The sequence below is a fragment of the Cucumis melo genome, chromosome 8 (assembly GCF_025177605.1).
Source record: "Cucumis melo cultivar AY chromosome 8, USDA_Cmelo_AY_1.0, whole genome shotgun sequence".
NCBI classification, from domain to species: Eukaryota; Viridiplantae; Streptophyta; class Magnoliopsida; order Cucurbitales; family Cucurbitaceae; genus Cucumis; species Cucumis melo.
This window is the reverse complement of record NC_066864.1, coordinates 27565749-27578499: the sequence shown is the minus strand read 5'-3', so window position 1 is coordinate 27578499 and position 12751 is coordinate 27565749. Positions and strand designations below refer to the sequence as shown.

The 12751-nt window shown below is 33.0% G+C and overlaps 2 protein-coding genes across 3 annotated transcripts; both read right to left on the bottom strand.

Moving 5' to 3' along the window:
* Positions 1 to 4183: 4183 nt before the first annotated feature.
* On the bottom strand, positions 4184 to 7514 carry LOC103502164 (uncharacterized). Of its 2 annotated transcripts, XR_540474.3 has the most exons (4): positions 6575 to 7507; positions 6292 to 6382; positions 4662 to 5067; positions 4184 to 4583 (listed from the first exon to the last, which is right to left on the bottom strand). XR_540474.3 is itself a non-coding variant. In XM_008466011.3 (3 exons), exons 1-2 carry the CDS (start codon positions 7478 to 7480, stop codon positions 6326 to 6328), a joined length of 963 nt encoding a protein of 320 aa, XP_008464233.2. In that variant the 5' UTR covers positions 7481 to 7514; the 3' UTR covers positions 4512 to 5067; positions 6292 to 6325. The 2 variants fall into 2 exon arrangements, 1 of the variants encoding a protein (XP_008464233.2); XM_008466011.3 differs by having other exon boundaries at positions 4512 to 5067; positions 6575 to 7514.
* A 735-nt stretch (positions 7515 to 8249) lies between these two features.
* LOC103502166 (PRA1 family protein B2) lies at positions 8250 to 9595 on the bottom strand. The gene has a single exon (XM_008466012.3). The coding sequence runs from the start codon at positions 9241 to 9243 to the stop codon at positions 8626 to 8628; it is 618 nt and encodes a 205-aa protein (XP_008464234.1). The 5' UTR covers positions 9244 to 9595; the 3' UTR covers positions 8250 to 8625.
* Between the last annotated feature and the right edge of the window lie 3156 nt (positions 9596 to 12751).

The window sequence follows — 12751 nt, the reverse complement described above, 5'->3', positions numbered from 1 at the left end:
TTCATTTCTAAATTCAATTTAAACATGCTATCATAACGTAACCCTTTCCGACATAGTGTTTAGTTAAAGGAAACAAGTATGATCTTATGGTTTGTGTGAAGCAAACCTTATTGAGGGAATATCCAAAGACCAAATTCTTTCAAATTTAGAACTTCCTTCAATACAAGCATCTTGTCATATGTGAATTTTAGTTCTACTTCTCCAACATCGGCCACCTTAGTTGTGTGACGATCTCCTTGAAGGATTTTCTTATCCTTAATCTCATTATATTTTCTAAATAAGCTAAGGTCTTGAAAGACGTGGTGAGATGCATCAATGTCTAGTCACCAACCTTCAGACTCCAATCACATTTACTTTTGTGATCATAGCCATAAATCTACTTCTACCAGGTTCGTCTGCGCATTAGGACGATTTCTGTTTCTACAATTTCTAGCTATATGGCCAGTTTTATTACAATTATAACAAACTACATGTACCGTACTTCTGGATTGAGGTTTTTACAAGTAGTTTTATTTATTGGATCCGCGTTTCATCTTGTTTCCTTTTGGCTTTAGATCCGGTTTCAGAACTGTGGTAGACTTCTTTCTAGGAATTGTGTTTATTTCCTCCTTTTGATCATGTTTTCTCGCCTCCTCCTCCATCCTTAGACGCGTGATGAGACTTTCCAGCGAGAACTTCTTTGTTTTGGGCCTTAGAGTATTCTTGAAATCTTTCCATAGAGGAGGCAATTTTTCAATAATAACTGCAACTTGAAATTGATCGTCAAGCGTCATACCTTCACTAATATTTCATGTGCGATATTATGAATTTCATGTTATTGAGCCTCCACGGATCTATCATCAGTCATTTGATATCACAGGTATCGGCTTATCGCATACTTCTTCGATCCCGCTTCCTTAGTGTTATACTTTTTCTGTAACGCATCTTATACTTCTTTTGCGATAAATATGGTACTGTAATAATCATACTACTCATCAGTAAGACTATTAAGAAATAAATTTTTACATATGAAGTACGTCTTTGTCCATGTGATAAGATTGTTGATTTTCTCCTCTGTTGGATTGGTTTCTGGAACCTCTGGTTTTTCAGTGGTTATACATGCGGCAGTGACTTTCTTCAAAGTAAGGAAGAACAACATATTCTTCTTCCATCTCTTGAAGTGTGCTCCTTCAAAGCAAAAATGATGGTTGAGGTCAAAGGATGTCAAATTGCCTTGGAATTGCCTGGCCATTGCAGCAGAATGAATCGTCTTAAAATTGTTGTTGCAAATTGACTAGAAGGAGTGATCCGTTGAAAAGCCTTAACGCCTAGACAAAACGCCTAAACTGAATGCGTGTGTCCTTGCCTTGTATCTTGCGTAATGTACTGGTATCTCGCTTGGTCAAGTCGCTTAGCTAGAGATCACCTCGCCAAATGACCAAAATGTCTAGTGGGCAAAACGCCTGGTCAAAACACAAAAGGCAAGAACAAAAACTGATTAGAAGGGTTGAGTCGCAGATCTCGCTCTCTTTATAACGTTTGCACGCACATGTGGAGATGTTGACAAACCTATATTTGCTTATCTCCTCACTCCTTCCAAAACTTGGGTGTCCATAGGTCCCAAACCCATACCCATGAATGAATGTATGGATTTATATGGGAGGCTTCACATTGCTAGCAACGTGGGAATACAAGTTTTGAATAAAATAATAATAAATAGTTTCTTACTCAAAATTTTCATTTAATAATCTCCACTTGAAATTTTTTTACTATTAGCGAGAAATAAAATTAAAAATGCAAACCCAATGGTTTGAATACAATACCATAGTGATACCTAATCTAACTTGCAAATTAACACATAGCAATGAAGAGTCCATAACAATTGTGAAAAAAAAATAAAAGATTGTATTTTGTTGAGCTATGTGGAAGCTTTGTGGGTAATGGTGCCTAGGCTTACAAATAAACTAGTAATTGTGAACATGAACACCTATTGGATGAAAAATTTGTAAAAAGGAAAATATAATATTCTCAATTGCATTCTCACCTAGTTTTGAGTGTGGAAGTCCCTTTTTATACTCAATGTGTTTGGACCCTTAGGACAAGTTTTGGAAGGAGGAAGGAGATAGACAAGTTTTTCTCTCACCATAAATTTGCAGACCAAAGTTGTTGTACTAAGAGGATTAGAATTTCACACATTTTAAAGAAATTATAAAACGTTGTTGGCTTCATATTTCGTACATTATCGTCAACAACAGATCATCATAGAGTAATAATTTCCATATTACGGGTAAAATCGATTTCATCCTACTGATCTGGATGGAACAGCAAATCAATCGCCAGGGTGGCGGTGGAGAGGTTGAAATCGGAAGAGGAATAGGGAGATTGCATTGCAGCGTATGTTCCGATGAATTGAACTGTGAAAAGATGGAGGTGATAAAGGATCCATGCGGGCATGTGTGTGTATAATGAATCAATGCATCATCTTCCATTCGAATGGCTTAGAAACCATAATAATTCTTTTCCTTTGTGTACAAACCCATTGCCACTTGAGGAGGACCCAAATTCAAATTCTCACTTTTAATTACTCATTCTTTTAGGGGTTTATTTGCAACTATTTTTCACTGTAATTGTACCGATGGAAAATATTTGGTTTGATATGGTATAAACAATTCAACCCTAATGTAGTTATTGATTTGCTTTTTCTCTACTTAGTCTAAGCATTCGATTTTAAGACCCAAATATGTTATTAAAAGGAAAAGTTAGCCAACATGTGACACTCTAGTTGTTTTCATGAACATTAAAAACTTAAAAGTGTGTACTTCAGTGAGAAATTTAAAGTTGAAAGGGTAAATTATAAGAGTTAGGAACTAAATTAAAAACTAACATCAATGTTAAGAACTAACAATGTAATATTAAGAACTAATAATGTAATGTTTAGAAATATATGGACCTATTCGTACGGATGGTTTATTTGTCATTTTATATGAATATCTCATCTTACTCACAGCGTTATCATCATTTGTCAAAGTTTTTGTCAACGTTATCATTTGTCATTTGTCAAATGTCATTTTATTTGTCATTTGTCATTTTATTTGTCAACGTTATCAAAGTTTTTGTTTATTCTTCTTTTCTTATCATTTTTTTCCTCCCTTTAACTCATTTGCTTTTAATAGAAGTTTGAAAATGATTTGGAGGAAAAAAAAAATAATTTATACCTTTAAATTTTGAAAGATATATATCGAATTAAAATGTTGATGTTCACAAAAAAAAATTGATTATTTATATTACATTAGTGATATTTTTTTGCTTATTTTATATTTCGTGAAAGTTATTTTACGATATAATGGGAATGTCAATTCATTTCTCATAAATTTATGAGAATATAATTTATTCTAAAAGAACATGAAAATGTAAAAATATCGACAAAAATGCTACTATGTAGCTATGATTCTATTTGTTTAAGTCTCTGAATTAGTTATTATACTAATTTCAATTTAGGTGCCAAAATAAAAACTTAGTTTAGTAATAATTAACATGGTCTTCTTTCTTCGAAGTTAAAGACCCAATTCCTCAATCACACAATTAAAAAAATGGTTTGAGTCCTCCATTAGAATTTATTAATTCAAGTGATTTCTTTCTCTTCGTCCATTACTGTTTTTTTTTTCAAAAAAAAATTGTTAATCTTTGTATTTGAATGAGTCATTAAGGAGATCTCAATCTCTCAAACTAAGTTGAATAAGTTCTTTCAAATTCAATTAGGATTTTTCACAAATATAATAAAATAGACTACAAATTCAATTAGGATTTTTCTCGCAAAGTCCAAAGACAGTTTACAAAAGTAGCAACATTTTTCTCCCCGCTCATGCAAAAAGTTCAAAGATCCACACTACATATTCAGTAGGTATATTGTTGTCCACCACGATGGACAGTGATAATTTATTAGTTGAAGACTTCTATCTGACTTTCATAGAAAGAATATGTTAAGAATTCTGGTTTGATTAGAATTAACAAAAGATTATCAATACTGAAATCTATTACTGAAGATTTGTATTTCTTTTCTGTAGGGCTACAGTTTGTGGAGAGGCTTAATCAGAATTAACAAGAAAATATATCAAGATTATTTTTCCACATTTAGACTAGCTTTTAAAGTATATAAATAATTAAACTAATTATAATAATAATTTATTTCAAAAGGTAAAAATAGTTATAACAAAATTTTCAAATCAATCATCGATAGAGATAGATACGATGAGGAAATCATCGCTCTTTATAGTTTTGTCGCTAGTCATATTCATCTAGTAACACCAAGTGTTCATCTAAATCTACCAACACGAGCAACTATATTTTAGTTGTTACAATACCATGGCAAAATAATTTTACCAATGAAGCGATATCCTTTTTGGGTAGGAAGCTCTTTTCCCAATAGCTTGTTAGAAAAATGAGGAAAAAGGGAGCTTGTTTCTTCCAAGCAATCAAATACCCTCAAAATAAATCTCAGTACTTACCCTTTCATCCACATATTGGTTCTTATCTGAGAGGGATCTTCAAGTATTCTTTATTCTTTTCAAAATCCCAATGAATACTAGAGATCAATACACAATAACCTGTGAACAAAATAAGAATTCCTTCTCAATCACAACTCTAAAAGAACAAAGCACCAAAAATACACCTCAACAGCACACCTTAGAGCTGGAAAGTATCTACAAGCTTTTCCCCGAATGGAATCTGAGAAATCACTAAAAAAAAAAAACTTAGAAGTAGCAACATTGATACGGAGTCCAATCAATAACAGAACACTTTTGTACAGAATATATGAAATCATATCAAACAGGGTAGGTTCTTCAAGTCACAAAAGGTAGGGAATGGCGCTCTAGGATGTGAGGGAACTCATTCTATCTTTTGATGATATCATGACATCCACCAAACAAACAACTGCCTAAACTTAAGGTCATTCCTAGGACTTCTCAGGATTGCTTGGTAGCTCCATACAGCTCAAAAAGTCACCACTGTAATGTCAACAGCATGCAGCATTCAGGTCTTGATGGCAAAAGTTTGCAGTTTCGTTCCAAGGTCGACTTCTTCCAATCCCTGCTTCCCAAATTTAGATGAAAATGAAGAAATAAAACTTAGATATAGATGTTGCAGATCTTGTTTCTCTACCTAAATGGACAGTTTCACATGATTTCTAATGACACTCCCGACATCATGGATAAAAATAGTGGGGTTGTTTGATGACTTTACATTTATCTAGGTGCTTAATAAAATAGTCAAAGAATTTGCATTTGAACCAGGGAAATAAAGTTAGAAGTGCAAAGCCAACAGGTCAAATATAATAAATTAGTGATACCAAATCGAACTTGAATGTTCAAAAGATAGCATCAATCAGTCCCATAATGATTGCGAAACATGGTATCGAACGATATTTAAATTTGTGTTTGCCCTAAACTTTTTAGTCAGTGAATGAAGACATGACAGTAAAGGAGAGTGATGAGAGTCGGTAGGAAGTAAGAAAACATGGGATGAACTCCCTCCACTTCTTTCTTTTTCCATCAGTTTCAGGGTGGAAAATGGAGGGGAGGGGCGTTTACTTTCTTGTGCTATATATGGAAGGGTGGGCTATGCCTATATAGTGTCTAGGCTTAAAAAAGAACTAGTCATTGCGAACACCTATAAGGGGAAAAATCAATACTACATTCAGTCAAACTTCAAGAAAGCAAACAATTGAGAATTGGCTTTTCACTCTTCATTAAGGGAAGAGAAAAAACCAATAGATTCTTTGAATATTGGTTACTCATGAAACAATAATCTGGGCGTCAACGCTTGCCTTGGATTATACCCTTATTCTTTTATCCAAATCAACTACAGACATTTCAATCAAGAAATGATAATGGATACAGAAAGATTTAAGAATCTGTACCTCAAAAAAATCAAAAGAAGAATGTTAGCACAGTTCATTTCAAGGAGAAGCAAAACTTAAGAAACATAATGAATCAGGATCACATACTATTAGACATCTCCAACACTCATCTTAAAAATTCTCTTCGTAAGAATAAGACCTTCTTTTGGGGAAGACCACTTATCTCGAAACTTGACTAAACTAAACAACTTTAACTCAAAGTCCTTTTTGCATTACCCAACCTAATGATAAAATAAAATGTTAACCATTAACTACATATAAAATGATTGATCCCATTTTGCCTCATTACAAGTACATTATTGAATGCAAATTACATACGCCACACAGGTCTCATAGCGAAATCATTAGAGATGCAAATGAAAGTATGATAATAGGAGAGGAAGAAATTAGCTTACATGAACAAAAACGTCCGTCGTACGAACAAATTTCTTACTCAAATCCAGGGTACCTTGCAACTTTATATCTTAACTTCCTGTTGTGGTTTTCCTGCAAAACATTGGGAATGATTAGCATAAAACCTTGAAGAAATTGAACAATCAAAAGAACCATTAAGCAATGAAAAACATATAGAACAATTCACTAGTCACTAAAACATAAAAATCCACCTAACGAGCATGCCTAATTGGCATGTTTGCTGTTAGTCCTAAATGTTTCATTCATACAGAAGTGATAAATTACCTGCTCAAGAACCTGTGCAGAGCTCTCCTCAACAAGCCGCGCCAAGCACTCGGTCTTGGCAAGCATTTTTTCGTATAAATCCTCCAACCCAGCAGTATAATTTGCTGCCTCAGAACCCAGTAAACGGGTCAAGTTCCCAACATCAAATCCTTCAGCGCACACATTCATTTGCTTCTGGTCTTTCGAGTTTTGCTTCATCATGTTCAAATTATCATCATTCTTATCCTCATTCATCGGAGAAGCTCGCATCTCGCAGGGCAAATGGGGAAAAGGAGAATTAGGGATAAACGATCCATAGTGACCACGAAATGCCGGCCCAATATTCACAATGTCAATCGATTTCGGCTCAAAGAACTCATTGGAAGACCGAAATTGGAAAGCGCGGTACTCGTGTGTGTGGATAATTTGATCGGATAGCGGCGAAGTAAGAAGCAGAAACACACTAGGGATAAAATTGGTGGGATTCACAGCATCCTTAACAGGAAACGACAATTGCTTCATCGAAGATAAAGAGGAACTCACTAAGTATTCACGCATGGAAGGTCGAAGCTGAGTCCTCCGGCGGCCGGAAAACCAACCTAGAAAAGAATCGTGGGGTTGAGCTTGACCGTCGGACTGGTGTCGGTCGAGAAGACGGTTAAGCGATTGTGAATCTACACGTCCGAGAGAGTCGTAAAAGCTATTGGTGGTACCGGAGCAGAGAAACCCGGTGACGGTGGCGACGCGTAGTGATGGTTGGGTGTCGGTTGAAGAAGATGAATCATCAGAGAGCGATAAAAGGGTAACGTCGGAGACATGACCGAAAAGAAGGCCGTCGACGGCGCCGGAGGAGGAGGAGAAGCGTTGGATCAAAGAAGCTAAGATTGGGCCTGAAATCGCAACCTTCTGCAAGGAATCGTCTTCCATGGCCGATTCGCATTTACCTCCAAAGGGATCCAGCTTTTAATATGCTTTCTCTATTACGACATGTCGTTTTCACCAATTCGAGTTGTCGTCCAAAATTCAAATTACTAAAATGAAGAATGCGTGTAATATATTTTAGGTTAAAGTATCGTTTTGGATTTGTTCAGTTTTAGGCAATAAATTTTGCTTATATATTTTTAGATATTAAATTTTGTTCTCTTTTATATACTAATTTTAAGATTCTAAAATTTACGATTTGAAAATTTGAAAAAAATAAAAAATTGAATAATAAAAATTTGTGTCTAAAAATATAAAATTGATTTTGAGAGAGTAAAAATGTAGTTTTACCTAGCTTTTAATGTGGTAAAAATTATTAAAGTATTTCAAAATCAAGCACATATATGTAATTATTATCATCTGACCTTTTTTTTTTATTTTTTTTTTTATAAAAGAATATTGTGTTTGTTTTTACTTTTTTGCGATTCTTGGGATCAAATTAAGTGGTGTATAGTTCTTCTCTCTGTTTTAGATATTGCACATTTAAAAGAGTTTGAGTCCTAAGAACTAAAGACCATCATGTTAAAATAAGATTTAAACTATCTATATATTTGGATGGTAATAAAAAAAGAAAAAAAAGGTAAGAATTTGACTTTTATCTACGAATGTATTAATTGACAATAAAAAAAATAATAGATCAATTATGTAATTTTCTTGAATTTTATAAGATGAAATGTCCATTTTAGCCAAAACAATGAATTGAAATAACTCAAGATTAAAGGTTAAAAAGAGAGCACTACTCTTCTTATAACATATGTTTGAGTACAACAAATTTACAATAAAGCAAAAAAAAAATATATATATATATATATTTAAATAAAAGAAAAAGAAAAGGATGAAACCTAATTTATTTTAGGTTAAAGAATCAAACCTAAATTGATACAAACTATTAACATAAACATAAATCTCCGGCCTTTAAAATTTAAATCAAAATCCCCAACCAAATTTCAATTGTAACATTTTAACAACAAAAGAATAAAAATCCCCCACTATTTCAATCGAACAAGAAGAATATTCAAACACAAAATAATAGAATGAACAAATCAAATCGACACACATATGTATTGAATTTTCGGAATAATCACACTATTTTATCTGCTGGAAGGAGCGGCCGCAGAGGAGGAGGAGGGAGGGCCGGCGAAGATACCGAGAAAGCCAGTCGAATTAACTTCCTGCTCGTCCAGGAACAGATCATCGGGAGATCGGAGAGCACCGTGAGCGCAGACGACGGCGACACCGGCGGTCAGAGCGGAAACGAGAACAGATCCAACGCTGGTGAAAAAAACAACACAGGCGGTGAAAACAAGGAGGCCAATCAAGATCTCGCTATCTCTGAAGAGCCGACCGAACAGAACAAGGGGCTGATCGGAAGGGCGAAAGAGATAGAGGAAGATCCAAGAGCAAAGAAGGGCGATCAAGAGGAAGAGAGAGGAAGGATTGGAGAAAAGTGAAATGGCAAGAATTAGGGCTATGATCGTGAAATAATTGACGCGGAAATAAGAGTAGTTCTTGCGAATGCGAAGAGTGGCTTCGGTGAGGGATTCAGGCTTGGAAAAGGCGGAGCGATCTAGGAGCTCCGGCCAAGGGCGGCGACGGGAGAAGGCGTGGCGGAGGGAGAGGAGGAGATGGCTAGAGAAGGAAGAAAGGGGGATATGAGGTTGGGATTGGGGATTGGAAATGGGGAGGATGGCCGGAGAAGGGGACTGCATTGTGTGGTGGAAAGGGAAATGGGAAAGGAAAGAAGGAATTAGATCGGTTTATAAATGGCCGGAAAGTATGGAGTTGCAGGGAAGGGTGGCCGAAAATCGAGGGAAAGGAAGCGCCAAAGGGAAGTTACTGAAAAATCGGTTTCCGCTTTTTCATTCTTGTTTATGTTCTGCTTCTGCCTATATATACATACATCAGTAAAAGACACGTACTACTAAAAGACGGACTTTCTAATTCACTCAGATAACGTCTCGTTCTAATTCACATCCCAAACTAACTCATTGAAAAGACGGACTTTCTCGACCCGCACGCCAGGGGTTGAGTCCGCTGTCTCGGTAAACGAATAGGTTAGATTCTCATAGGCTTTCCAGAGTGGGAGAGGGGACTCGGGGGGATATATATATATATATATATATATATATATATATGTTTAGGTTGTGTTAAATTTTAAATTTTAAAAAACGAAATTCAAAATCTAATAGAATTGATGGTCATGGAATAAGTTATAATAATTAAATTAAAATATAATTATTTAAATGTAAGACTTTATATATTAAAAATGATTTTTTTATCAATAATGTTTTTTAAAGTAACTTATTGTCACCAATAGGCTTAATCCAAACTTTTGTTATCTTCATTGAAATTCCTCTATATGGTGCAACATATGAAGTTGTCTATGAGAAAATACCTTTTTCAGGAAGATATACTCCAACATTAGGAATTATTTGTCTTTATGCTTTGTTAATTGTCATTGTAAAGCATAAATGAACGAAAATTTGTTTTTTCTTGAACTTGAATGAATATTCATTGTCATTTGGTGGACTTAACAGTATTTGTGGAAGAAAAACTTGTTTTCCTACATGATCAATCATTGCCAGTAGCGGATCTATGAACGTGAGTGAAAAGGGGCTAACAGAGTAACCACTGAACTAATAATAAATATTAATAATTAAATAATTTTCTTTATATATATTATATAAAGACAATAAGGTTGAGGGGCCTATGCTAAATTCGTCGGGTCATTGCCATTTAAGCATGTATAATATTTTTGCTAAAAGATCGACATATCAATCTTGTCCCATTACACAATCCATTGAATGGATCCAAATTTCTCAATAACAATGTTGGTAGAAAAAAACAAGGAAACCTTTGGTATAGTAGAAAAAATGTTACAAAAACTTTTCAACTTTCAAGTCTTTAAATTTGTATTGTTAATTAGAATTAATAAGATATTTAATTTGTAACTAATTTCTAAAATGTAAATGAAAAACCATTTGCATTCCAACTCTTCACATCCTACATATTTTAATTCCACTAACTCTTAAGTAATTAATTCAAAAAGTAGTGGGAGGGTGTGTGTTTTATAATTATATATATTACAAAAAAATAAAATTAAAAAATATAGTGAGTATTTTTATTTTAATGATTTTGTCGTATATTTATGTATTTAGTGTATTCATTATTGATTTTCTCATCACCATCATTCATATTTCTTTAATTTAAATATAAAGTTGAAATAAGATGAATTTAAACATTTGATAACTAAGTATGCAATATATGTTAATTATGAAATTGTTTGCTAAGGTACATTTGTTATTAGTCTTACAATTTGATTTGATTGAATCGAAAAACTGAAAACTAAACAATACATTTATGCATATTATACTTAAAAATAAACAATACATCTTCATGATTTGATAGTCTTGATATACTTTACTATCTTTGTAAATCTATCAAAGAGAAGTTTAGTAAATTGGAAAGGTATATGTTGTAATCGATATCATATCTAGGGAGATTGACTATAAGAATAATATATGATATGCATATATATATATATATTATATACAATCTTCTGTGGGTAGATATATAGAAAATTTGTCTACTTTTACTTCTCAATTATATTACACACATTCATGTAATTGATATATATGCAACAATGAACCTGAAGTTCATTGATCCAATTATAATTTTATTTGACATGACAGTCATTTTTTGTCAATAATGAAATTAATGTATGATTAGAAATATACATTGACATTCATTGAAGGACTAGAAGATTCCTTCAAGTAATAAATTGTCAAGGAGTCTCTTGTTCTCAAGAGGTTAATTATCAAACTCTTAGTAGCGAATATTGAAATTAAAACTCTCATGCTTTTGGGAAGAGATTCATGATTTATTAATTCTTGTTGGTGCATTCTCTTGATGACCATAGATATACTTATTATTTTGATTTAAAAATGTTAGTGAGTTTGCATCCAAAACATTTGATAATTGATTGAGATAAGTGAACGAACATATTATAGCATATGTTTGAATAGAAAAGCTACTATATGAGATCATGTTTAAGATGATGAAAAATTTAAACTCTGGATGGATGATATATTTACTATGCAATTTGTTAGTTCTCATTAATGAGACAATTATTTTCCAACATTAGGGGGAGAAATTAAGAAAATGTTAGAAAAATAAATTAAAGGAAATGCATAAGTATTGTCTCATTTTGATTGTCATACAAATTACTTTGAACTAGAAGTTCAAAAGATATCTCATTTGGAATAAAATGATATCAAATCAAATGTAGATGAATTTATAGAACATTTATAATTGTAAGAAAGTGACCGTGTTATAGTGGTTACAAAGCTACCATCTAAGAATGTTATCCTAGTGCAACAAGTTGTCAATACTACATGCTTGAAGCGTGATAGGCAAATGTGAGTTTCAAAGAAAAAGATCCTTCAAGAAGAAATAATCAATTAATGATCAGTTAAGAATATGGATGTTCTAGAAGAAATCCTGAATATGAGCACTCATAAGAATCTTAAAGTAAATAATGATAGTAAAGAGATCTCGATAAAATTATATGTCATGACAAGAAATGGAACCATACTTAAATAACTTGACAACATTTTTGCATACAATGTTGCTCACGATATTATTTATGAAAATAAGTAATATATACTGAGACATATTGAACAATGTCGCGATGACACAGAAAGGATTTACTTATGTGAAAAGAAACAATATAATCAAAATAAACTTATGTTTCAAATCGTGAGAACTAGTTAGACATTTAGAGAATGTCGAACATGCATAATACAAGTAAAGTATTTGTAAGAAAAACAAATAGAAAGTGGGACAAGTTCCATAATAATTATTGCAAAGAACTGATATTGGTTATATAAGATATACATATTCTCCTATGGTGAATACAATACCATGAGATATCTAACATATCTTAGTGTGTATGCAAAGCTTAACATATACCTTATGGATGTAGCCATTATACATTTATATGAATTTATTAATAATTCTATCCTAAAAGATGAAAGGTTATGAAATCATATGATTCATTAATAAGAGAGTTATAAAATATTCTAGACGAATATTTTCATCTCTTATTACATTTTTGTTGATACGAGGGTATAAAAATAACCTCTATTTGTCTAATTTGATGATTTGAGTAGAAACTCTTGAAGATATTTCAAAAACAATAGAATTTCTCTAAAAAGA

Excerpts from the sequence above, each read along its gene's own strand:
- LOC103502164 (XM_008466011.3), bottom strand. The coding sequence starts at position 7,480 with ATGGAAGACGATTCCTTGCAGAAGGTTGCGATTTCAGGCCCAATCTTA. Across the intron at positions 6,383-6,574 it reads CTGCACAGGTTCTTGAGCAG|GAAAACCACAACAGGAAGTT; the intron begins GTAATTTATCAC and ends AATGTTTTGCAG.
- LOC103502166 (XM_008466012.3), bottom strand. The coding sequence starts at position 9,243 with ATGCAGTCCCCTTCTCCGGCCATCCTCCCCATTTCCAATCCCCAATCC.